Source organism: Bufo bufo, chromosome 8 (genome assembly GCF_905171765.1).
Source record: "Bufo bufo chromosome 8, aBufBuf1.1, whole genome shotgun sequence".
Lineage (NCBI taxonomy): Eukaryota > Metazoa > Chordata > Amphibia > Anura > Bufonidae > Bufo > Bufo bufo.
Genome location: NC_053396.1, coordinates 186,120,529 through 186,147,369, shown reverse-complemented (window position 1 = coordinate 186,147,369; position 26,841 = coordinate 186,120,529). Strand labels below are relative to the sequence as shown.

Here is a 26,841-nt window from a genome sequence, read left to right as displayed (position 1 = left end):
TTTTATTTTTATTATTAATTTACTGTCACGGATGGTGTACAGGAAACAAGACAATGTAATACAATCAATGACTCACTGGATCCACAACTAAGGAACAAAAGGGAGACCCCTGCATAAGATCTGCAACTTTCCCTCACTGCTCAGCCTATGCGAACACCCCAAAGGTGGATGGGTGCATATCGACGTACCTCGGCTATCTAATACCTGAATACCCTACAATAGTGAGGGGACACTACTACCGGCTCCCTACACTAGACACGGAGGGAGTCAGGGTCTCCTAAAATCCAGCAGACAGAAAATAACAAATAAAGGAACAACACTTATCTTGCAGATGACTGGGAAATAGAAACAGCATGCACACACACTCCATTAAGTTGTATAAGCCGCACACTACTGCATTATGGGGAGGAACTTAAAGGGCAGCAATCAGTCTAACTGCATGACAGCTGAGATAGACTAACGAGATGAGGAACTAAACCAAAACAAAGAAATTCAAGGAGGAGGATCTGGAAAGCTCCTGTCAGAGCTTCTCAACTGTCTGGCTGTGACATTTACTTTTGACTTCTTGTGTGACAAAAGAAAATAAAACAAGAAATACAATGTGGTTAAATTATCTTACTATTTAATATAGACTGTTTCTACTAATGTTTATACACTACTGTTCTAGCGCCCGTTATTATAACGGGCTTAAAGGGAATCTGTCACCTGCTTTTACCATTTTAAGCTGTCACCATCGCAATGTTCACTAAAGTACCTTATTTCCAGCAGTCTTCTTTTTACTTTATTTAGTTTTATCCTTTTGATATAAAGCCCTTTTTATGATATGCTAATGAGGCTCCAAGGTGCCCAGAGGGGCGTTTTTTTCCCTCTTCGGTGCCCAGTGACGCCCCCCTGCAGTGCCCAAGAACGCCTCCTGATCCTCAAATAACCTTCCACAGCCCCGGCTAACGGTTCCGCCCCCTCCCCACGTCATCGTCTACCTTCTAGAAATGCCCCATCCTTCTTCCTGTCGGCGGCCAGAAAACTCGCGCAGGCGCAGTACCGCCTGCGGCCTGCGCCTGTGCGATCATCAACCTCCTCAGGGCAACAGCGCTCAGGTTACATCACTGGGCTCGGCGCATGCCCAGTGAGACTTTTGAGGCTGTTGCCCTCAGGAGCTTGATGATCGCGCAGGCCGCAGGCGGTACTGTGCCTGCGCAAGATTTCTGGCCGCCGACAGGAAGAAGGACGGGGTATTTCTAGAAGGTAGACGATGACGTGGGGAGGGGGCGGAACCGTTTGCCAGGGCTGTGGGAGGTTATATGAGGATCAGGAGGCGTTCTTGGGCACTGCAGGGGGGCGTCACTGGGCACCGAAGAGGGAAAAATACGCCCCTCTAGGCACCTTGGAGCCTCATTAGCATATCATAAAAAGGGCTTTTATATCAAAAGGACAAAACAAAATACTGAAAAAAGAAGACTGCTGGAAATAAGGTACTTTAGTAAACATAGCGATGGTGACAGCTTAAAATGGTAAAAGCAGATGACAGATTCCCTTTAATGTCTAGTGTTTTTATAAAGATCCATTCATGCGACTGTATTTTCGGTCCACATCCGATCCAATTTTTTTTCGGATTGGATGCAGACCCATTCATTTCATTGGGGCTGCAAAAGATGCCGACAGCACGTCCGAATATGCATGTCCGCCTCACAAAAAGGCTACAACATGTCCTATTCTTTTCCATTTTGTGGACAAGAATAGGCATTTCTATCATACGGCAGGACGTACCGATCCGCAAAACATGGAATGCACACAGCCAGTTTTCATATTTAAAAATGGATATGGTCGTGTGAACGCACCCTAATCCTCAACAATCCCTGGACAAAATAAAAATCCAATGAAAATGATCATTTGATATGACAAAGATACATGTGAAAAGATTGGCTCACTTGAAATGTATTTTTATGTCTACATGACAGTTTGTAAAATCTGCGACTTTTCCCCGCTCACGCCAGGTCTAAAATTGTGGGTGTGGTGTGGGCGGGGAAGGGGAGGGGCCGGCAGGCCCATCTCATGTACCATTTTCTACGCCTGTTTCAGGTGTACAAAAAGGTCTAAATGTAAGACAGCTAGGAAGCTTACATTTAGCACTGGTGCTGGATGCGCCGAAGTTATGGAGAGGCCTTCGCCAGCTATGGGTCTAAAACGCCGGTCCTAATAAATGTGTCCCTAAATACATAAAAAAAAAAATTATTATGTTCATTTCAGTTTCAAAATTTAGACCTATGATGTACACAAATGGAAGAGACAATTACTTTAGACATCAGTTAGTTATTAGTGAATAGCAGTTACAACAGGAACGCACCCGAGATTTGCCGCATTTTCTTCAATCAAATGGCCGCGACGGCCTCTCTGCGATCAAGTGGATGAGGTGAGTATGTACTTTTTTTTTAACCCCTGAAAATCCTGCTGCGATCAGCATTGAATGCGGCATCTGAGGGGTTCAATGACGAGGGGTGACGCGATCGCTGTTCCACGCCATTGCGCCCACAGCATACAATAGAATGCGATTCCTCACTTCATACTTCGTTACAAATCGAATTTCTTGTTGAAGTCCGGCAAAGCAGCCGAATTGAATATTTGAAAACTTATCATCACAAATTAGAGAAATTCCGGATTCCAAGTAGATATAATTTATAGATGCTCTAATAGTTGATGAGCCCTCTCACGAACAGGAACTGGAACCTGAAAACCCCACCCACAATGACCGGACCTCTCATACAGAGAATACTTACCTGGTCCCCTACGCCTGTGTCCTTTTGGATCCCTCCACAGCAGTCGCTGCATCTCCCTGGTGTGCAGATCACGGGGTGGGAAGTTGCAGCCAATAACAACCTACCCCCTTTCGTTATGTGTGACATGACATAAGGGGGAAGGTCAACTATTGGAATCCCGAATTTCTCTAGATATAGTCCTAATCTACGATGAGACATGGATTATTCCAGAACAAAAGTAGATCTTTGGTGATGTTGGCACCTGAAACTGACCTCCTTCCTGGCATCATGTATCTATATCTATACAGTATAATGCTACGAGGCTCTGCAATAATATATACTCTATTCTGAAAATGGGCAATCGAGAATTGACTTGTGTCCATTACCTTTTATTATGTACCAAAAGAAAAAATTCACGAGGAGATGGATCAGGTGATTGGCCAAAATCGATGTCCTTCAGTAGAAGATCGAGTCCAGATGCCTTACACGGATGCCGTTATCCATGAAATTCAGAGGTTTGCTGACATCACACCTTTGGGACTTCCGCACGCAACTGGTCAAGACACGACATTTAGAGGATACCACATTCCCAAGGTCAGCTTTCTATAGTGCTTGAAAAGGCATTATATTGATATTCCTCATCTTCTTATATTATATTCTTCTCGTTTTCTGCAATTAATATAACCCGAACCACTTAACGAACAGACTCCACTCAAATTGTATTTTGAAGCTCTCGGAGAGGTGTGCTATGCATTTTTGGAGTCAATGTGATTTGTTATTTTTAATAAATTTATGTTTATAAAAATTTTAATATAAAATATCTACTAAAATATGTACAGTACAGACCAAAAGTTTGGACACACCTTCTCATTCAAAGAGTTTTCTTTATTTTCATGACTATGAAGGCATCAAAACTATGAATTAACACATGTGGAATTATATACATAACAAACAAGTGTGAAACAACTGAAAATATGTCATATTCTAGGTTCTTCAAAGTAGCCACCTTTTGCTTTGATTACTGCTTTGCACACTCTTGGCATTCTCTTGATGAGCTTCAAGAGGTAGTCCCCTGAAATGGTCTTCCAACAGTCTTGAAGGAGTTCCCAGAGATGCTTAGCACTTGTTGGCCCTTTTGCCTTCACTCTGCGGTCCAGCTCACCCCAAACCATCTCGATTGGGTTCAGGTCCGGTGACTGTGGAGGCCAGGTCATCTGGCGCAGCACCCTATCACTCTCCTTCATGGTCAAATAGCCCTTACTTTCAAAGTTTTCACAATTTTTCGGCTGACTGACTGACCTTCATTTCTTAAAGTAATGATGGCCACTCGTTTTTCTTTACTTAGCTGCTTTTTTCTTGCCATAATACAAATTCTAACAGTCTATTCAGTAGGACTATCAGCTGTGTATCCACCTGACTTCTCCTCAACGCAACTGATGGTCCCAACCCCATTTATAAGGCAAGAAATCCCACTTATTAAACCTGACAGGGCACACCTGTGAAGTGAAAACCATTTCAGGGGACTACCTCTTGAAGCTCATCAAGAGAATGCCAAGAGTGTGCAAAGCAGTAATCAAAGCAAAATATGGCTACTTTAAAGAACCTAGAATATGACATATTTTCAGTTGTTTCACACTTGTTTGTTATGTATATAATTCCACATGTGTTAATTCATAGTTTTGATGCCTTCACTGTGAATCTACAATTTTCATAGTCATGAAAATAAAGAAAACTCTTTGAATGAGAAGGTGTGTCCAAACTTTTGGTCTGTACTGTACATATATATAGTAAATATGTAAATATAAAAATAATCCCTCATAGAAATGAATAGCAGGGTTCTGCAATTAAAGGGGTTGTCTCATCATAGATAATGGGGGCACATCGCTAGGATATGCCCACATTGTCTTATATAGAGAACGGAGCCCCGCAAGGGGGTGGCTGGAGGACTCCAGTCCTGCCACCTCCAAGCCGGCTCCCCATAGAAGTGAATGGGAGCGTACCGTGCATGCGCAACCCCCGCTTCCATTCATTTCTATGGGGCCGACGGAAATAGCCGAGCCAGCACTCGGCTATTTTCGCCGACCCCATAGAAAATTAATGGAGGGCGGCTGCTCATGCACAGTGCGCCATCCTTCACTTGCGGCGCTCCATTCTCGATATAGGTGCGGGACCCAGCGGTGGGACCCACACCTATAAGACAATGGGGGCATATCCTAGCGATGAGATGGTGAGACAACCCCTTTAATGCTACCCAAACTGGTTAACATACAGACCGTTAAAAATGTGTTTCAAAGCTCTCGGTGCTGGAGTCGTGCTATCTATTTTTGGAGTCGATTGGATTTCTAGTTTTTAATAAATTTACATTTAAAAAGAAATTGGCCATAGAAATGAATAGCAGAATTTTGCAATGAATACAGCCTGAACCGCTTAACGTACAGGCTCTGCTCAAACTCTGTTTCGAAACTCTCAGCACTGAGAGGTGTGCCATGAATTTTTCTGGTTAATGGGATTTGTCTTTTTTAATAAATTTACGTTTAAAATTCAAAAACACCCTTAGAAACAAATGGCAGAATTCTGCGATTAATACAACCCGAACCTCTTAACGTACAAACTCTGTTAAAGCTGTGTAAAGCTGAGAGGCGTGCTATGTATTTTTGGAGTCGACCGAATTTGTCTTTTTTTAAATAAATTTACATAAAAAAATAAAAAAGCCATAAAAATGAATGGCGGCATGTTTCGAGATTTTAATTTTATCTACCATGGATGTTGTTACAGTCACAGTTAGTGATGAGCGAAGTACTTAAAAACTCGATTTGGCTGCTTCACCGAATTTCAGAAAGAAATTTCTTTGTGAGTAGCTGCCGCAATGATGGGAAATGGCGATAGTGCCGCCCCTGTCATAGAACCTCTCAGATGCAAAGTAAAATTAAGAAGCCCAGGAATGAAGGATCACCCATAATGCTTTGCAGCCAGCCAGTCAGCAGATAGCTAGCCCCTGTGATGTCACAGCCCTATAAATAGCCTCATCCTGCCTTGTCTCCGCCATTTTACAGTGAACTGATCATAGGGCCTTGATTCTCAAATTGGGGTAAATAAGCTGTGTAATCTAACCGTTATTTGGGTGCCCACAGGGTTTACTAGATAAGCAATTCTATTACGCCTTGATTCTTATATTGGTGTGAATAATCTGTGTAATACAACTGTTAGTGTGATGTCCACATTGAATAACTTATTTTCCTTATACAGTGATTGTTACCGTACAGTATGTCCAACAAAGAGGTGCCGAAGGAACGGGCAGTGGCAAAAATGTTGCCAGCTGAAGTAGCAGCAGAAGTAGGGGTGCTAGTAGCAGCAGCCACAGCAACAAGCCAGAGCAGCCAGTGTCCAGCGATCGTGTTTTGACTACAAGTCCTGCTCTCCTTGAATGGTTGACTTGGCCTTCAACTTCATCTCAACTGACATCAGACACCCACTGTCAGAAATCAGTGGGTTTCTCTGACACCACACTTAGTTGGCATGGCCCAGAAACAAGCCATGTGCCCTCACCTGTCCTGAACCTACCTCTTTCCATTGCTGCTCCTTCTGCCAGGCAAGTGATGTAGGCCGCCAGCTCTGACACTGCCAAAAATTAGTGAGGACAGTCAACAGCTAGATTTGGAGGTGAGGTCCACTGCTTCCTCCTGTAGGCATGCAAGTAGCAATGATTAGAGTCGCGTGGGAGCAGGTGTTGCGAGCGACCATAAGACTGGTGAGGGTGACATAAGTGATAAGCAGACAGTAGTGGATGATGATGTAGCCGATCGCACATGGGAGCAGGGTGAAGAGGGGGTTTCATCATCATCATCATGGGGCAAGGATGGCAGCTTGCCAGTGAGACAGCGGCAGGGTGGCAGCGTTCTGCTGAGCCAGACAAGTGCAAGCGTGGCCATGAGCCAGCAGGGTGGCAGCTGTGTGAAATTTGAAGCCAAACATGCCTGAGGTAGACCGTCTACTACTCAGGAGCCTACCTAGCAGTGCATGGCTTCAAAGAGGCAGGCAGTCATCATGCAGTGGTGGGGGTAAAATGCCATTTTCGCCTGTGTGGGAATTTTTCATCAAGTTGTCGGAGGACGTTGGCATGGCTGTATGTAGGATCTGTGGGCAGAAGGTGAAGTGTGGCCAGGTTGCCAATATTGGCACCACAGCCCTGCGTCAACACATGGAGTGTCACCATAAAGTGGTCTAGGAATACCATGGTGCTAATGTAGCAGTAAAGTCTGACTCATCTCCCAGCAGAACCCACCCCTTCTCCAGCAGTTAGGGCTCCACCACCTCAGCAGAAGGGAGCTGCATTTCCTTCCCATCCTTCCACGTCTTTAATATGGTTGCAAACTGGTTCCTGAAGTCTTCCACCTAACTGCAAGTCGTCTTGAAAATGTCCAAAAAACTGTGAATGCACCTTAGCCACTCTTACCCTGCAAAACACGGCCTCCTTGAGCTGCAAAGGCAGAATGGTGTTCCCAAACATCGCCTCATATTAAACATTTCCACACATTGGAACTCCACCCTGCTCATGATGGATTGACTATATAAGTAAAGGAATGCCGTGAATGATTTCTTGATGATGCAGGAGGACAAGAGTACTCCCCTGTGTAACTTCATGTTTGCCAGTGGCAGCTCATGCGTGACAACTGCTGTTTGCTCAGGCCCTTTGAGGAGGCCATTTTATTTGTCAGTCACCAGGAATATAAGATGAATGATGTAATTCCACTCCATTATGTCCTGGAGAAGATGCTGATAAATCTGTCTGGCCAGGGGTCAGGAGACGTGGCCTTTTTTAAACCTGCTGAGAGGGATGAAAAACTCAAACTACTATCCTATGTAGTTGGATGGTCGCTGCCTATGTATGCCATCGCCAGTCCTCATGAAGTTCTGACCAGGGGGACCCCCTGCACTTACGCTCCACTGCCATGAATTCTAGAGGGGGGGGGCAGGTGCAGCACTTAAGTCTTGAGTCTCCAATGAGCATTTTTTTTCACCTGTCAACTGAAGAAACCACTGTAAAGGGGGGAATATTAATCATCAATATTTATGCAAATGTCGATAATTAATATTCATAAATGGGAGGAGCCATCTAGTGATAACCCCGCCCATTTATGCCTTTATATAATAACAATACTTTCGCTATGCTCTACACTGATCGCTATGCTAGCTGCATGCGCCTTACTAACTTGCTACCGCTAACAAGTACACGCTACACAAAAGGGTATAAATATAACGGTGTTTATTAACACACTATAACAGTCTAATATTTGCTTATAATTATATATATCTATATCAATGGAATAGATATATATATTTATAGCAGCACACAGCAATATGTAAACAACACACTAATACGGTTCTAACTACACTAACACATTCCCATATTCCACCCATAAACTAACTAGACAATTCACACATACAAGTATATTACAGTCCACCCCACCTGACTATTCACTGTCCCTACGGGGTACGACGAAGGGTTAAAAGGATTGTTTGCAGAGCAGAGGCATGCTCTACAGAGAAGGGACAACCAAGGCAGGGAACCAGGCTAATCCAGGGGTTAACCAGGGGAACTTAGCAGGGCAGGGTAAAGGGTTAGCAGGGGAATGCTCAACAGAGCACAGAACGCAATGCTGCTGGAGTTACAGTAAGGGGGGGGGGGGGGGGTTGTGGCCACCAGGGGTTAACAGGGGACTGGCAGTGAGGGGGTTACTGAAGAGGTCTGCCAGAGGTCTCAGCAGGGGTTCATGCTGAGGCAGGACAGCATATCAGGGGTTCTGTGCAGAGGGCAGCAGGACAGGGGTTAATCAGGAAGTGATACTTAGCCAGCCGGCATTCCAGAGGGGGGGGGGGGCTGATTGCTCCGTCCGTACAGCCGGCTGTTCAGAGCTCAGTTCAGCTCCTTGCTGCCTGCGTCCTTCCTGGAGGTGCTGTGAGGGGTAGTTGTCGGGGATCAGAGGGGTTCTGTGTCGCAGGATGCGGTCTCCACTCCGGCATGCAGGGGGTACTCCTGAGCGCAGAGCACAGCGCTCTGCTGGGCAACAGGCAGGCAGGGGTTCTCTATCCCAGTGCTCATCTTCAGGGGGGGGACCGAACAGCTGCCACGTGGGAGGCCCTGACTCCCGGAGCACAGGACGCGCTCCTCTTCCAGGTGGGGGCCCAGATGAAGACTCCAGAGTGCCGGGGCCGCCGGATATTTATCCCCCGGCGGCCCGCACTCCGCGCCACCAGGGGGCGCGCGCGCGCCCCCATCATCCACGTGGGCCGGCGCAGTGATATGACGTCACTGCGCCGGCCAGCACATCGGGGACGCGCTGCAGACAGGCGGGAGAAGCCTTTGATCTCCCGCCTGCTGCACCTCGCATTCCGGACAGTGCGATAGTAATCGCACTGTCGGAATGCACATAATAGAAGGAGGAGAGGCTTCTCCCCTTCTTCTATCATGTGTAATTATCTCCAGCGGCGCTGGGGATAATTACAACAAAGGGCTCAGATTCTGTTGAATCTGAGCTCTTTGTATCCATCAGGATGACCGGACCCTTGTCCGGTCATTCTGATGCAATTAGCCAGATTGCATCGGTGCGAATGCTTGGGGCACATTCACACCGATGCACCTGGTTTCAGTTGTAGGAGGGGGGGGGGAATATATATAATATACATGTGTATTGATGCTTGGGGCACATCCATACACATGTATACATTAATACATTCTAAGTGGGATTATATAAGGGGATATTCATATATATAAGGGGGCACAGATAATGAGGGGCACATTATTATATAAGGGGGCACAAGCCCCTACATTATAAGGGGGCACAAGCCCCTACATCATAAGGGGGCACAAGCCCCTTCATCATAAGGAGGCACATATTTCCCACAGGGGCCACCATGAGCCCCTGGGGATCACTAGGGACAGACGTGCGCAGATGCTGGGCACATTTGCGCACATCGTCCCATGATGCTATGGCCAATGTATGCACATATATACCATACATGCCCGCATGTGTTTGCAGGCATGCATGGATATATATGCATACATCTCAACCGTTCCTCAACAATCCCCCTGTTGTCGGAATATAATACGACAATATAATGGGGGAACGGGTTGAGATATATTTGCCCCCCTTCAACCCCGTCTTTGGTGGAAGTTCAGGAAGAACTGTAGTGCACACTGATCTTTAGGTACTTAGACATCCCTCTTCCTCTGACCTGCCCTTCACCGTAACCTACTCCTCCGTCCACAGGATACACCGTCTTCTTCTTGACATCTTTAGGATACCACACACCCAGTCTCTTTAACAGTCTTTTAGTGTCGGCCACCCCCACTTTGGAGTGACCACACCCCCACAGTCTCTCGGTAATTGCCGATCTTCAGTTGTTGTCGTCCCCCCCAAATCTGGAGCGGGTTCACTCTTTGCAGTCTTTAACTGGCCTTTCTTTAACAGACTTTTAGTGTTGGCCACCCCCCACTTTGGAGTGACCACACCCCCACAGTCTTGGTAGTTCTGCCGATCTTCAGGTATGGCCCGCCTCCAAGGAATCTGGAGCGGGTTCACCCTCACAACCTCCGTCCCAACTTTCTTCAATCACCACTTTCGTCCAACATCTGTTTCCATTTTGATGGGTGCGGTTCTCCCGTGGACAGATTAATAGGTCTTTACAAGGCAGGTCAGAAGCGGCGATGTCACAGTACCTAAATTCTACTGCGGAGAACACCTCTGCCACAATACACCTCCAGCCCTTCCCTTAAGAACTTCACCGTTCCAGGGTTCAAGGTGGCAAATGAATGATGCCTGTCCCTATCGTGACCTAACCTTATCCCCATTCACACAAAATACATGTCACATCCCTCCCAACACCACCAAATTCCATTAAATGTGTGCACCCATAGAGACTCATGCAACTTGGCATATCTCTACACCTCCAAAGACACAGGTAGGTCGCAGACCCCTGTGTCAATGGGAAACGACTATAGGATGCAAATGTGTACAGCCAAATTATAACTCACCGCAATGCGTTGGGCGAGTTTCCCTGGGTAATAGGCTGTCACACATTTGTACCTAGAGTGTCTATAGGTACACAATCAACCAACAAACATAATCAATATATATACAATACAATGTGCTATGGGGTTTCAGGGTAGTACATGTTATACGTCCCGAACCCTCATAGGAAACAAAGTGTCCATAAAATATTTGGCTACAGGACAAAGTTGGAGTTATGTCCTGAGCCTCCTCCTCCGGATAGTTCTGTAAAGTTCTGTCTGGTTCTGATGTATTTGGTTAGTAAGTCCCTTGACCCTCCGATTACGATGACCAGAACCAGAAGAAGTTTCACTGGGTGAAACAAGTGATAAGTTCTTCCACCCGAACGTCTCCCAAGTCTTCCTCCAGAGCCTTAAATAATGCTCCCGCTGGATTGTGGCACAGTCTTCTCTAGAACACCTCTAGGCAGAGGTCGCTTAGTTGCCAAAATCCAGTGGGATCCTCTGGAGCTTCACAACAGTGTCAGGGGGAATAGCTGGTCTCTTCTGTGGCGTCTCCTGGGTTTTTCTTCCGCTCCATATAAAATCACACCTATGGCAGAAGAAAATACCAGGCGCTCCCAGGGAAATTTCTCCCCTAACAGTGCAATTAATGTGAATTTCCAGCACCAATACCTTTGACCCATGGGTAGAGAAAGGCATTGAGCTGCCCTTTATCTCACAGGACCCCTCGTCATCCCAACACTGGTGTCTGAACATCCTACCTTCAGAGGAGCGTGTCCCTCTGCACCAACAGATAAGGATGGCCACCCTACTAGGTTAGGATAACTGGAGCTCTGTGGACAAAGCACCATCTTGTTATTGATGGCACCGTATCCCCGTCCACTCGTGTGTACCCAGGCCGATTTCCCCCTGTGATCCCATCTTGTGGAGGCCCGCAGAACCAATGGCATAGGCATGCCCTGGCTCCCCAGGCCCCCACAACACAAGAACACAGTCCACACTCTGCTGCCAAACACTCTGCGTCCAATCCCTATCAGAGCTGTGCTACCTGACCGGACTAGAATTAAGTGCGCAGCACAACATTACACCAATATTGTCTGTCCGCCCCAGTCCCCAGCGCAACACAGGCCTACCGAAAACCTTGAGCAAAACAGTGTCATCTGTATCGATCTGAGACCCTGGCTGCCCAGAATAATATCACATCATCCTTTGTGTAGGATTTCCCGTGTGAAATTATCTGCTCGCAAGCCTATACGTTCTCGATCCACAGTATAACACTGTTCCACTGCAAGGGGACACAGAATGAAACAGACAGCAGATGGGACTTACACCACTACATAAATCAGCATGGTAGAACACATCCGCAGACAAGGACTACCACCATCAACATCAAGAAAAACTCAAACAGATAACAAAAACACACAACATGGACATACACAGGGAACAAACGGTGTAACAAATCGTACAGGGGTGTCAAATGTTGCCTAGCCTAGCTTGGCCATTCTGACCCCTCAGCAGCTGGTGATGCTGCCGAGAGGTAACCCCGTTATGGCCAGGCTGACTAGACCCTACTGCACAATTTGTTACCTGGCTGATACTGTTGGACACATTGCAATTACCTGCACAAGGGCAATTCCTTGCAATGTGTCCTTTGTTCCCACACCTGAAACACGTGACTTGGTTTCCTGTCCTGTGTGTTATGTTCCCATCTGTTTCGCAGTGTCTCGCTATGTGACCTAGGCCACCACATGCAAAACATCTGATGTTTGCTCTGCATGGCCCAGGTCCATCTACACTGCATCCGTGCTCCCTTCTCCTGAATTGTTCCATCCTCAGGGACGCACTCTTCACCACAGTTGTTTTTCCCAAAGTCAGGGAAAAATCTCTGTTAGTCTGGACCGGCTTGACCTGATGATCAGACCGGTCACAGACTACTCTACCCCCTTGTGGCCCTGCACAGGGCAACGTTTTGGGAGATTCCGACCCTGGCTTTACGGAAAAAGAAAGGGCCGGCACCAACTTGGTGATAACCTGTTGCATGCCAGACATTAGCTGGGACCTTACAGCAACCTGAGCCTTCAATTTGGCTACCGTCACGTCAGTAGAGGCAGTCAGCTCCTTGAAGGCCTTGACTTCAGTATAAGACTGAGTCAACTTAGCCTCAATTTCCTCCTTCTGCCTCTGCAGCTCTACCAACTGTGACTCTATCCTAGCCACCTGCGCATCTCGGTCAACAGTAGACTGCACATTCTCTGCCAGCTGTGCCCGCAATGCCGAAACCTGGTCCGAATTACTAGCACAGCATTGGCAGTGAATGGCCGGAGGAATTGTCTCCGTTGACTGAGACACCAGCGCCACTTCCTTTGGCTTACAGATGCTAGCCTCAAACGTATGAACGAGTTTGGCTAGCATCCGAAGCCGTTTGGTGGCCTTGTTCAAAACCGTCCGTTTGTTAACACAAAGCTTGTCGTAACTACAAGCCTGTGCTAACAAATCGGACCACAGCATTTCTGCTGACTTGTATGTAGTGGGGAGGATGGGGTTAAATGTGCTGTGTCTGCTCAAGTGTTGCAGTGTGGGGAAGTCCATACTCACCGTTTGATGAGTGTCCATCTTCTCCTTGGCGCCGTATCTCGCAGCTGCTTGGAAGAAGTCCATTTTCCCGGATCGCCTCTTCCCCAACAAGCCAACCTTGTACGCCGCTCCCACGAAGATGGATCTCCTCCAGTGACGTGTGCTCTTCTCCCTTGCAATCACTTGAGCGATGCTTGTTGGTGCTGTACTTTTCCGTGTCTTCTTCTCTTACCCCAGCGACGGTGACCGTGTAAAGCAAATACAAAAATATTAATTCACAGATAGATTCTAGATTCTCTGCAAAAGATTTTGTTTTATTTCTGGTACTCTAAGGGAAGTATCGCTTCTCCTGTACGAATTATCGGGTCCTAGACGCTCAGACACTCCGCTGACCGCGTCTCTCCTGCCCGCTAATTCACAGTACTAGCGACCCTCAGCCTTAAGACCAAAAATAAGCGCAAAATCCACGCAGTGGGCCTGGCTCGCCAATGTAAAGGGGGGAATATTAATCATCAATATTTATGCAAATATCGATAATTAATATTCATAAATGGGAGGAGCCATCTAGTGATAACTCCGCCCATTTATGCCTTTATATAATAACAATACTTTCGCTATGCTCTACACTGATCGCTATGCTAGCTGCATGCGCCTTACTAACTTGCTACCGCTAACAAGTACACGCTACACAAAAGGGTATAAATATAACGGTGTTTATTAACACACTATAACAGTCTAATATTTGCTTATAATTATATATATCTATATCAATGGAATAGATATATATATTTATAGCAGCACACAGCAATATGTAAACAACACACTAATACGGTTCTAACTACACTAACACATTCCCATATTCCACCCATAAACTAACTAGACAATTCACACATACAAGTATATTACAGTCCACCCCACCTGACTATTCACTGTCCCTACGGGGTACGACGAAGGGTTAAAAGGATTGTTTGCAGAGCAGAGGCATGCTCTACAGAGAAGGGACAACCAAGGCAGGGAACCAGGCTAATCCAGGGGTTAACCAGGGGAACTTAGCAGGGCAGGGTAAAGGGTTAGCAGGGGAATGCTCAACAGAGCACAGAACGCTCTGTTCTGTCAGCAGAGCAGGGGTTAAGGACAGCAGCAATGCTGCTGGAGTTACAGTAAGGGGGGGGGGGGGGGTTGTGGCCACCAGGGGTTAACAGGGGACTGGCAGTGAGGGGGTTACTGAAGAGGTCTGCCAGAGGTCTCAGCAGGGGTTCATGCTGAGGCAGGACAGCATATCAGGGGTTCTGTGCAGAGGGCAGCAGGACAGGGGTTAATCAGGAAGTGATACTTAGCCAGCCGGCATTCCAGAGGGGGGGGGGCTGATTGCTCCGTCCGTACAGCCGGCTGTTCAGAGCTCAGTTCAGCTCCTTGCTGCCTGCGTCCTTCCTGGAGGTGCTGTGAGGGGTAGGTGTCGGGGATCAGAGGGGTTCTGTGTCGCAGGATGCGGTCTCCACTCCGGCATGCAGGGGGTACTCCTGAGCGCAGAGCACAGCGCTCTGCTGGGCAACAGGCAGGCAGGGGTTCTCTATCCCAGTGCTCATCTTCAGGGGGGGGGACCGAACAGCTGCCACGTGGGAGGCCCTGACTCCCGGAGCACAGGACGCGCTCCTCTTCCAGGTGGGGGCCCAGATGAAGACTCCAGAGTGCGCGCGCCCCCATCATCCACGTGGGCCAGCGCAGTGATATGACGTCACTGCGCCGGCCAGCACATCGGGGACGCGCTGCAGACAGGCGGGAGAAGCCTTTGATCTCCCGCCTGCTGCACCTCGCATTCCGGACAGTGCGATAGTAATCGCACTGTCGGAATGCACATAATAGAAGGAGGAGAGGCTTCTCCCCTTCTTCTATCATGTGTAATTATCTCCAGCGGCGCTGGGGATAATTACAACAAAGGGCTCAGATTCTGTTGAATCTGAGCTCTTTGTATCCATCAGGATGACCGGACCCTTGTCCGGTCATTCTGATGCAATTAGCCAGATTGCATCGGTGCGAATGCTTGGGGCACATTCACACCGATGCACCTGGTTTCAGTTGTAGGAGGGGGGGGAATATATATAATATACATGTGTATTGATGCTTGGGGCACATCCATACACATGTATACATTAATACATTCTAAGTGGGATTATATAAGGGGATATTCATATATATAAGGGGGCACAGATAATGAGGGGCACATTATTATATAAGGGGGCACAAGCCCCTACATTATAAGGGGGCACAAGCCCCTACATCATAAGGGGGCACAAGCCCCTACATCATAAGGAGGCACATATTTCCCACAGGGGCCACCATGAGCCCCTGGGGATCACTAGGGACAGACGTGCGCAGATGCTGGGCACATTTGCGCACATCGTCCCATGATGCTATGGCCAATGTATGCACATATATACCATACATGCCCGCACGTGTTTGCAGGCATGCATGGATATATATGCATACATCTCAACCGTTCCTCAACAACCACCAAGCAGCAGAAGTAGGACAGGCAGCAGAACCTGAACCAGCAGGTGATGGCATACTTGGACTGTACCCTGCCACCCCAGGTGCCTCTTCTGCTGTCTTCTCCTACTGCAATCCACCATCTTGTGCTGGTACTGCGACTGCGGTTTTATGGGCCACTTTGTTGGCTCCTCATGCTGTTGCCACCCTCCGCACTATATGACCATGCCACAATGTTGACTCCTCATGCTGTTGCCACCCTCTCCACTGTGACTGGGCCACTATGTAGACTCCTTATGCTGTTGCCACCCTCACCTTTCTGTGATGGGGCCACTGTTTGGCCTTGTTGACATCACATTTTTTTTTACCCTTCTTCTGATCTGTCAGAAGAACCGAAAAACGAGAAGCACATGGATCCTGTCTTTGGAGCATCCAAAATGTCTCTCTCACACAGTCAGTATTTTGCATCAGGATTTGATCATGATTTGGATTCCAAAAGCAGGAGTAGGTCCAAAATGCAGAAGACATGCAACTATTTTCATCACATGTTTTGGACCCACTCCTGTTTTTGTTTTACCAATACTGATCAAATACTGATGCACAAAACTGACCAAATACTGACCGTGTGATAGAGGCCATTAAAGTCCTGCATGCAAGACTTCTCTTACATCTAATTAAAATTATTTCAGAGTTTAATGGCCAGAACTCATGCAAATTAAGCATGAGGCCTCTATCACACAGTCAGATGACCGTGTGAAGGCAGATGCTCCTCAGACAGGATCCTTTTTTTGGGGTTGTTCTTCTGAAGGATCACAAGAAGGGAAAAATAAACAGTGACATTAACACAAACCTACTGCTGACAACCTCTTAACTCTGTCCTGGGGCCACTACTTGTATTAGCGTGTAACTGTCACGGAAGGTGTGCAGCAAACTAGAAGACACAAAAGGAAGATCCGACTGACTGGATCCAAAACTAAGGAACTAAAAGGATAGCCCTGCAACAGACCTGGCTCTCTCCCTAACTGCTCAGCCTATGCAAAATTCTCAATGGTAGAAGATCGCATATCCTCGTACCTCGACTGTATAACCCCTGAACACCCTATAATAGTGAGGGGACACGACCACCGGCTCCCTACACTTGATACGGAGGGAGTTAGGATCACCTGGGATCCAGCAAACAGGAAAATACAAATGAATGAACAAAACTTATCTGTAGAAGACTCAGTAGTAGCATCCAGCATGCATACACTCCAGGAAGTTGTATAAACCGCAAAGTGATGCAGTATGGGAAGGGATTTAAAGGGATGCAATCAGTGCAACTACATGACAGCTGAGAGAGGCTAACGAGATGAGGAAACTAAAGCAAAACAAAAGAAACCTCAAGTGGGAGGTTCTGAAGAACGTCTGTCAGAGCTTCTCAGATGTCTGGTGGTGACAGTACCCCTCCTTCTACGAGTGGACTCCGGACACTCAGAGCCCAGCTTCTCAGGATGGGACCTATGGAAAGCCCTGATGAGACGAGTGGCCTTAATGTCCATCACTGGGACCCACATCCTCTCCTCAGGACTATAACCCTCCCAATGAACGAGGTACTGGAGAGAAGCGCGGACAACACGAGAATCCACAATCCTAGAGACCTGAAATTCAAGAATACCATCAACCACAATCGGAGGAGGAGGCAAAGACGAGGGTACAATGGGTTGGACATAAGGTTTTAATAAGGACTTATGAAAAACATTATGGATCTTCCAAGTCTGAGGAAGAGCAAGACGGTAGGCAACAGGATTGATGACGGACAAGATTTTGTAAGGCCCAATAAACTTATGACCCAACTTCCAGGAGGGAACCTTCAATTTGATATTCTTAGTAGACAACCACACCAGATCACCAACATTCAGGTCCGGACCAGGCACACGTCTCTTATCCGCCACACGCTTATATCTCTCACTCATGCTCTTTAGATTATCCTGAATCTTTTGCCAAATAGATGACAAAGACGAGGAGAATCTGTCCTCATCAGGTAAACCAGAAGACCCCTCTCCAGAGAATGTCCCAAACTGCGGATGAAACCCATATGCACCAAAAAATGGTGACTTATCAGAGGACTCCTGGCGACGGTTATTTAAAGCAAACTCAGCAAGGGACAAAAAAGAACATCAATCCTCCTGATTCTCCGCCACAAAACAGCGCAGATATGTCTCCAGATTCTGATTGACGCGCTCTGACCATTCGACTGCGGGTGGAAAGCAGAAGAGAATGACAACCGAACCCCCAAGCGAGAACAGAAAGCCTTCCAGAATCTGGAAACAAACTGCGTGCCCCTATCAGAGACTATGTCTGAAGGAATACCATGCAATTTGACAATGTGATCAATAAATGCCTGCGCCAGCGTCTTAGCATTGGGCAAGCCAGGAAAAGGAATGAAATGTACCATTTTGCTAAAACGGTCCACCACCACCAGAATCACAGTCTTCCCCGAGGAACGAGGCAGGTCTGTAATGAAGTCCATGGAGAGATGTGTCCAAGGACGGGAAGGAATGGGTGACAGAAGAAGAGGACCTGATGGCCGTGAATGAGGGACTTTGGCACGAGCGCAGGTCTCACAGGCTGTCACAAAACCCTCAACCGACTTACGAAGCGCCGGCCACCAGAATCTCCGAGCGATGAGATCCACTGTGGCTCTTGCCCCCGGGTGCCCAGCAAGAACAGTATCGTGGTGCTCCTTAAAAATCTTGTGTCTTAAAGCGAGAGGCACAAACAACCTCCCAGGAGGACAAAGATCAGGAGCCTCTGACTGGGCTACCTGAACCTCTGCCTCCAATTCAGGATAAAGAGCAGAGACCACCACACCTTCAGCCAAAATGGGACCCGGGTCTTCAAAATTCCCACTTCCCGGAAAACAATGTGACAGGGCATCTGCCTTCACATTCTTAACCCCAGGGCGGAAGGTGACAACAAAATTAAACCTTGAAAAGAACAAAGACCATCTGGCCTGTCTCGGGTTCAGACGCTTGGCTGACTCCAAGTAGGCCAGATTCTTATGGTCAGTAAACACGGTAATAGGGTGTCTGGCTCCCTCTAGCCAATGGCGCCATTCCTCAAAAGCTAACTTGATGGCCAACAACTCCCTATCTCCCACATCGTAATTTCTCTCTGCGGAGGAGAGTTTCTTTGAGAAAAAGGCACACAGTCGCCATTTGGCAGGAGAGGGACCCTGAGACAAGACCGCACCCACACCCACCTCAGAAGCATCAACCTCAACTATGAAGGGTAGAGAGATATCAGGTTGTACCAAGATGGGAGCGGAAGCAAAACTCTCCTTAATATTAGAAAAGGCCTTATGCGCCTCTACCGACCAGGAGGAAAAATCTACCCCCTTTCTAGTCATATCAGTGAGTGGTTTAACAACCGAGGAATAATTCAAAATAAACTTCCTATAATAATTGGCAAAACCTAGAAAACGCATCAGCGCCTTCTGATTCTCAGGAAGCTCCCACTCAAGCACAGCGCGGACCTTCTCGGGGTCCATGCGAAAACCAGAAGCGGAGAGAAGAAACCCCAGAAATTGAATTTCTGGAACCGCAAACACACATTTTTCCAGTTTAGCGTACAATTTATTCTCCCGCAGGATGAGCAAGACCTGACGTAAATGTTCCTTATGAGTCTTAAAATCAGGAGAAAAAATCAAAATGTCATCTAGATACACTAATACAAATTTCCCCATTAAATGATAAAAAATGCTGTTCACAAAATGCTGAAAGACGGCTGGAGCATTCATCAAAACAAAAGGCATAACCAAATTCTCAAAATGGCCCTCAGGGGTATTGAAGGCCGTCTTCCATTCATCTCCTTCTCTGACCCTGACCAGGTTGTATGCCGCTCTTAGATCCAATTTGGAAAAAACTTTAGCCCACACAATCTGGTTAAACAGGTCCGGGATCAGAGGAAGCGGATAAGGGTCACAAATTGTGATACTGTTCAGCTCCCTGAAATCTAGACATGGTCTTAAAGAACCATCTTTTTTCTTAACAAAGAAAAAACCAGCGGCAACAGGTGACTTTGAGGGTCGTATGTGTCCCTTTCTCAGACTCTCAGAGATATAAGCACGCATAGCGACCCTTTCAGGTTGGGAGAGATTGTATAAACGAGATTTAGACAGCTTGGCGCCTGGGGTGAGATTAATAGGGCAATCGTACTCCCTGTGAGGGGGCAATTCCTGAACACCACTCTCAGAGAACACATCCGAAAATTCAGAGAGAAAAGATGGTACAGTCTTAGTAGAAACCTCTGAAACAGATGTCGTGAGACAATTCTCTCTGCAAAAGTCACTCCAACCATTTATTTGCCTCGCTTGCCAATCAATGGTGGGGTTATGTTTAGTGAGCCAGGGTAGCCCCAACACTAGAGGAGTAGGCAAGCCGTTTAGGACGAAACGGATATTGTGAACTATGCCCTTTAACGATTTCTGAGAAAGTAGAACGGAATCAATAGCAAAAACAGGTATATCCTTTCCCAAAGTGCATACCTGGAAACCATGAGCTACAGCAAATTGATTATCAATAAGATTGACAGCTGCTCCACTATCTACAAAAATCTCACAAAAAATATTCTTGCTCTCTAGCGCCACCCTGGCAGGTAGGACAAAACGGGAACTACAAGCAAATGGAAAACCTTCAATTTCCGCATCAACCTTGCCAATAGTAACAGATGGAACGTTTTTAGAGGATTTTTTTATTTTTGTTTCTCTATTACTCTCAAAAAACTGCCTGAATCTCCTAGAGGGACAAACATTTGCCAAATGATTTATACTTCCACAACAATAACAAACCTTCCTATGAGAGCTGAATCCTCTACTGTCAGAGGCAAGCAAACCCAGATGCATGGGCTCCTGCTCAGAGGGGATTGAAAGAGACTGAGACCCCTGTGCACTGAATGAGACCGCCGCACTGTCCTTGGACCGAGTATGACAGGAAGGAGTGATCTCTCCTCTCTCTCTAAGACGCCTGTCAATACGAACAGCCCGAGACATGGCAGAATCCAAGGAGGTAGGTCTCATGAAAGGCAAATGCATCTTTCAATCCCTCTGAAAGACCATGGCAAAATTGACTTTGGAGTGCAGCATCATTCCAACCAGTATCAGCTGCCCATCTCCGAAATTCTGAACAGTATATCTTTGCGGACTGTTTACCCTGGCATAAAAGATGTAATCTAGACTCAGCCAGAGCAATACGATCCGGATCATCATATATCTGACCCAGGGCTAAAAAAAAATCATACACTGAACAGAGGGGCCGTGCCCCCATCGGCAGCGAAAAGGCCCAGGACTGAGCGTTATCCCTGAGCAGCGAGATGATGATCCCCACCCTCTGCTCCTCATCACCAGAGGAATGGGGAAGTAAGCGAAAATGGAGTTTGCAAGCCTCTCTAAAACAAAAAAAATTCTCACAACCCCCGGAGAACGTATCCGGGAGCGAGATCTTAGGCTCAGAACAAACTCCATGAACGCAAGCTGAACCGGTCACCTGAAACTGCGAAACAGTTTTACGGAGATCTGCTACCTCCAATGAAAGATCCTGCATGTGTTCAGTCAAAAGTGAAACCGGATCCATGCTTGAAACGGTTTTGGCAGCTTATAATGTCACGAAAGGTGTACAGCAAACTAGAAGACACAAAAGGAAGATCCGACTGACTGGATCCAAAACTAAGGAACCAAAGGGATAGCCCTGCAACAGACCTGGCTCTCTCCCTAACTGCTCAGCCTATGCAAAATTCTCAATAGTAGAAGATCGCATATCCTCGTACCTCGACTGTATAACCCCTGAACACCCTATAATAGTAAGGGGACACGACCACCGGCTCCCTACACTTGATACGGAGGGAGTCAGGGTCACCTGGGATCCAGCAAACAGGAAAATACAAATGAATGAACAAAACTTATCTGTAGAAGACTCAGTAGTAGCATCCAGCATGCATACACTCCAGGAAGTTGTATAAACCGCAAAGTGATGCAGTATGGGAAGGGATTTAAAGGGATGCAATCAGTGCAACTACATGACAGCTGAGAGAGGCTAACGAGATGAGGAAACTAAAGCAAAACAAAAGAAACCTCAAGTGGGAGGTTCTGAAGAACGTCTGTCAGAGCTTCTCAGATGTCTGGTGGTGACAGTAACAGAACAGGTTCTCTAGTAATCTATGTGCAATCAGCAGACGGTGTAAAAGTTGTGCACTCTTTCACTCTATGGTAGAATCTTGGGCTACGGCACGGTTAAGTACGTTATACCTGATGCTAACATTGACCTGTGAGGCTAAGTTCACACTTCACTTATTTGGTCAGTTATGAGTCAAAAACTGACCAAATAACTGAAGTGTGAACTGAGTCACGAGGAAATTTGGCTTCACAGTGAATTGAATTTTCTCTGATATTCGGAACTTTGTGAACTTTGGTTTGCTCAACACTTGTCACAGTCTAACTACCACTGAGTCTCACAGACACAGCACCAACATATGGCCCCTTTACTCACTCACTTTCACACACACACACACACACACACACACACACACACACACACACACACACACACTATCAGCCCTTGTCAAGCACTATGGGGGGTCATTTATGACCAGATATATACCACTTTTGTGGCATATATCCGGCGCAGATTCTGTTGCATGCCATGGTGCAGCAGAATTAGCGACTTCTTCCCCGCTCACGCTAGGTCTAAAAAAAGTGGCCATGAAAAAGGATGGGTCGGCAGGCCTGTCTACCTCATCATTTTCTATGCCTGGCTTAGGTGTAGAAAATGGTCCAAATGTAAGACAGCAAAGTGCTGGTTTACATTTGAAATGGGTGCTGGATGCGCCAAAGTTATGTAGAGGCCAACTCCCCTACATAACTTCAGCGAACCACCGCAAGCGTAGGGGCCTATTAAGACCGGCATCTAAAGTGCTGGTCTTAATAAATGTGCCCCTATTTATTTTCTTCAGAAAATTTACAATCTACTGTAGTCATATTTGCTGACTTTATCTGAACCCCGAACTTAGCAAAAATGTTATACAGTATGCACATAAATTCATAGAAAATTTTGGGGGGTTAAGGAGAGTAAACCAGAAGCCACCCACAAACAACATGTAATGTGATGGTGAACCATATAAAACCCCATGATGTCTTTGTGTTGTTGAAATGTACTTTTATATATACAGTAAAACAAATTTCACATTCGCTTATTTATGTTTGCAGGACATTGTCATTTTCCCCTTGCTGACCTCCGTCTTAAAAGACCCCAAATGTTTTAAGAACCCGAAAAAATTTGATCCTACAAACTTTCTGAATGAGAACGGCGGCTTCCAAAAAAATGAGGCTTTTGTACCTTTCTCTCTAGGTAATGTGTACGAGCATTGTTGCATTAGTATATATTAGTATGCTGTATATTCCATAGCTTGTCATAACTTACCAGATTTGTTTTAGTCAAGTAGGGGGAAGATAGTTATTGTTTCAGATGAGTAAAGAGGTCAGTGCAATGAGGTGGTCAACTGCCAATACAGTGGGGGCTTCCAATATGGCCATGTCTTCTAACATAGGATCATGAATCCCATGTAGAAAGGGTTGTGACAAGCTCTAGGTATCACACATATGTAAGGCATATTTACCCAGCCATATTTGTGGTTTTTATGGCATTAAATCCCAGAAAGTGACCTCAGAAAAGTGGCAACTACAAGTGCCCTATTGGATGGGTTACAGTCCCCACATAACTTTGCCAATATTCTTATCTAGCTGAAATTTATACCATCACATTTGACAGAAAAAGCAGAGCTGCATGAAAAATTATAGACCCCTTAGTGGGTTCCTAAAATAACCTTTTATAAGTTATTGAGGTCGTTCAGCATTATTATATTCTACAAATATGTCAAACTAATTATCATTATATGTCACCCCTTACCATAGGCAAAAGAAGTTGCATTGGAGAGGGTCTGGCACGGATGGAAATATTTCTTTTTCTTACCACTATTTTACAAAGATTTTACCTGAAATCAGAAGTGGCCCCTGAGGATCTTGAAATAACTCCAGAACCAAACAAAAATGGAGGAGTACCAAGGACCTACCAGATGTATGTGACCCCTAGATGAGAAAAGCATACCAAGGGAGCTTTTCTTTATTTCCTAGAAGTTAAATAATTGCCATGAATAACACGATGTTGTCATATATGTGTAATCTTCTAAGAACAGAGCACCTACAATATATAAAAATGTATACTATGTTAAATTGTTGTTTATTCCATCTCTATGCAGATACTTGTATAACCAATGTAAGGCTTATGCGGATGGTAGAGCCTATGCAGTTAAGTAAATTGGCAAACAGTGTCCGTGTGCTTTCATATAGGCTCTCATAGGTGCTGTACATTCAGAGATAGTCTCCCCTTGATGCATCGAATCCAAGGGCAGAAGGCCCACGGCAAATTAGAGATGAGCGAATTGATTCTAAATAAATCAGATTCATTATAAATTTCACAAATGAATCTTGAAGCTTTCGCAAATTGATCTGGACAAACCACATAAAATTGTCTCCCAGAGCCATTTTACTGTTAATATTGACAGGGAAAACCACTAGGGAGGAAGAAGATGGAGGATCATGACACTTGGAGGAAGTGGGGGGGAAAGGGCTTGTCCTGGTTGGCTCAGAGGCTGAAAGACAGCCTAACAGAGGGACAGTAGTGAGGGAGATCCCTATGCTGATGGAGAAGAAGTGCCACCCTGTGTTTAGGTTCTGACCTGGAAGGAGTTTGTCTGGCAGTGTCTGACAAAAAAAAAAAAAGAAAAACGATTCTAGACACAAGCCACTATTGAAGTGTGAAAGGAAGACTAAGGGGAGAGACAGAGAGCTATAATTGTGTAGATTTGTGGGAATTTGATCAGGGAAAGCTATGAAGGGGTGAGGGGCTTGTCACATAGGGCTTAATATAGTTGCTTGCTGCTGTAGCAGTTCAGCCTGGAAGTTCTGCATTACAAGACCCCCTGAAAGAAAGAAAAAAAAACTCTTTTTATCTGTATATGTACAGAGGGATAGCTTCACCACACCCCAAAAACCTCTATTTTCTACATGGGCTTATGGCCAACACAACATCCCAATAATTCTCTGCTGCGAACACTGAGCAATTAAACATTTTTTTCCAGTGCATTATATCCATGTTTTTAAACATGTTGCATTATGGCAAAAACATTTTACGGCAATAACACCATTTTTATACCTATTCAAAGTAAATCGCATATTCAGACAGCACTCCAGTGATGATTGCAAAGTGAAATATTTATTCAGCCAGATAGGTTAGTGCATAGCAGTATAGTATAGCTATACTATACTGATGTGCACTAACCTATCTGGCTGAACAAATATTTCACTTTGCAATCATCACTGGAGTGCTGTCTGAATATGTACTTTACTTTGAAGAAGTCTGATCCTGAGGTGGAGAACGGATCTTAAAGGGACGGGCACCCAGGAAAAGCCATAGAATTGAGGAGTGCTGTGGCCCCCTCTGCCTAATTACCATTGTTATACCTATGCTATTAAAGAGGACCTTTCACCGATTATGACAATGTGAACTAAGTATACAGACATGGAGAGCGGCGCCCGGGGATCTCACTGCACTTACTATTATCCCCGGGCGCCGCTCCGTTCTCCTGCTATGCCCTCCGGTATCTCCGCTCACTAAGTTATAGTAGGCGGAGATTCCAGTCCCTAAGTTATGGTAGGCGGAGTCTGCCCTTGTTCTGCTCTAGCGCTGGCCAATCGCAGCGCAGAGCTCACAGCCTGGGAGAAAAGAACCTCCCAGGCTGTGAGCTCTGCGCTGCGATTGGCCAGCGCTAGAGCAGAACAAGGGCAGACTCCGCCTACCATAACTTAGTGACTGAAATCTCCGTCTACTATAACTTACTGAGCGAAGATACCGGAGGGCATAGCGGGAGAACGGAGCGGCGCCCAGGGATAATAGTAAGTGCAGGGAGATCCCCGGGCGCCGCTCTTCATGTCTGTATACTTAGTTCACATTGTCATAATCAGTGAAAGGTCCTCTTTAAATGCATAGTTCAAAAACATTTCACCGCAAACACTGCGTTGTTATATCTGTGTTTGCGGATGCATTACTGCATCAAACCATGTGTTTCATAGACATTTAGTAGAAAACATTTCATTGTTGAACCCCAACTCCTTTGGAAAATGAAGGATGGAATCTGATTGGTTGCTATGGGCAACTAAACCAGTTCTACTTTTCACCAGTTTGATAAATCCCCCCCCCCCCCTCAAAGTTTAAACACATTTCACTGAAAAAAACCTGCATTGTTATTATCCTTTTTAACGGACACAATTCTGTGCTTCATGGATATTTTAGTAGAAAATTGTCCTTGTTGAACCAGTGATATTAAACACATAGTTCAAAGATCACTAACACAAACATTGCATACCAGTGTGCCTTTTGTTTGTCGAAGGGGGGAAAGGGAACATTTCATTGTGCCTCTGTCTCTAAATGACAAAAAACACACTAGCAATTTTGATAGTACTGTTTAATAATCTTTGTGTACCAAACATGCCTCAATCAAATGTCTGGAAAAAGGACAAGTGCAAAACGAAAGACCCATGGCTCATTTTATCCAGAGCCAGAATGTGGGTAGTAGCAGCACCAGCTATGCGGCAAGAAGTAGTAGTAGTAAGCCACAATTATCCTTGGCTTCCAAAAAGGCGCAACATAATTTTTGAGTACCGCTATCCAAACTAGGCATGCATAACAAATACATTTGTGCAGGTGCTAACTTAAGACTACCAGCTCCAATATGATAGAAATTGCCGTTGGGCGGCAATACGGCCGCCCAACGGCTGTGTGCATGAGGCCTTATACTAATCAGCCTATGGGGCAGACAGGCTGGTGAGGGGTGCAAGACTAAATGGAACTCCAGTACAAACTGCAAAGAAGGGGGTCAGTCAGCACATCCCATGGCTAGAAACACAAAGAAAAAAACACAATGCAACAG

At 46.0% G+C, this 26,841-nt stretch overlaps 1 protein-coding gene across 2 annotated transcripts in view; it reads left to right on the top strand.

The window, feature by feature from the left end:
* LOC121009424 (cytochrome P450 2G1-like) overlaps positions 1-24,074 on the top strand; it is a 172,138-nt gene extending 148,064 nt beyond the window's left edge. For both annotated transcript variants that reach the window (XM_040442535.1, XM_040442534.1), the window contains exons 8-10: positions 3,160-3,347; positions 23,063-23,204; positions 23,768-24,074. In XM_040442535.1, coding sequence (XP_040298469.1) covers positions 3,160-3,347; positions 23,063-23,204; positions 23,768-23,949 — 512 coding nt within the window. In that variant the 3' untranslated portion in view covers positions 23,950-24,074. The remainder of the gene's footprint in view (positions 1-3,159; positions 3,348-23,062; positions 23,205-23,767) is intronic.
* Positions 24,075-26,841: the final 2,767 nt, after the last annotated feature.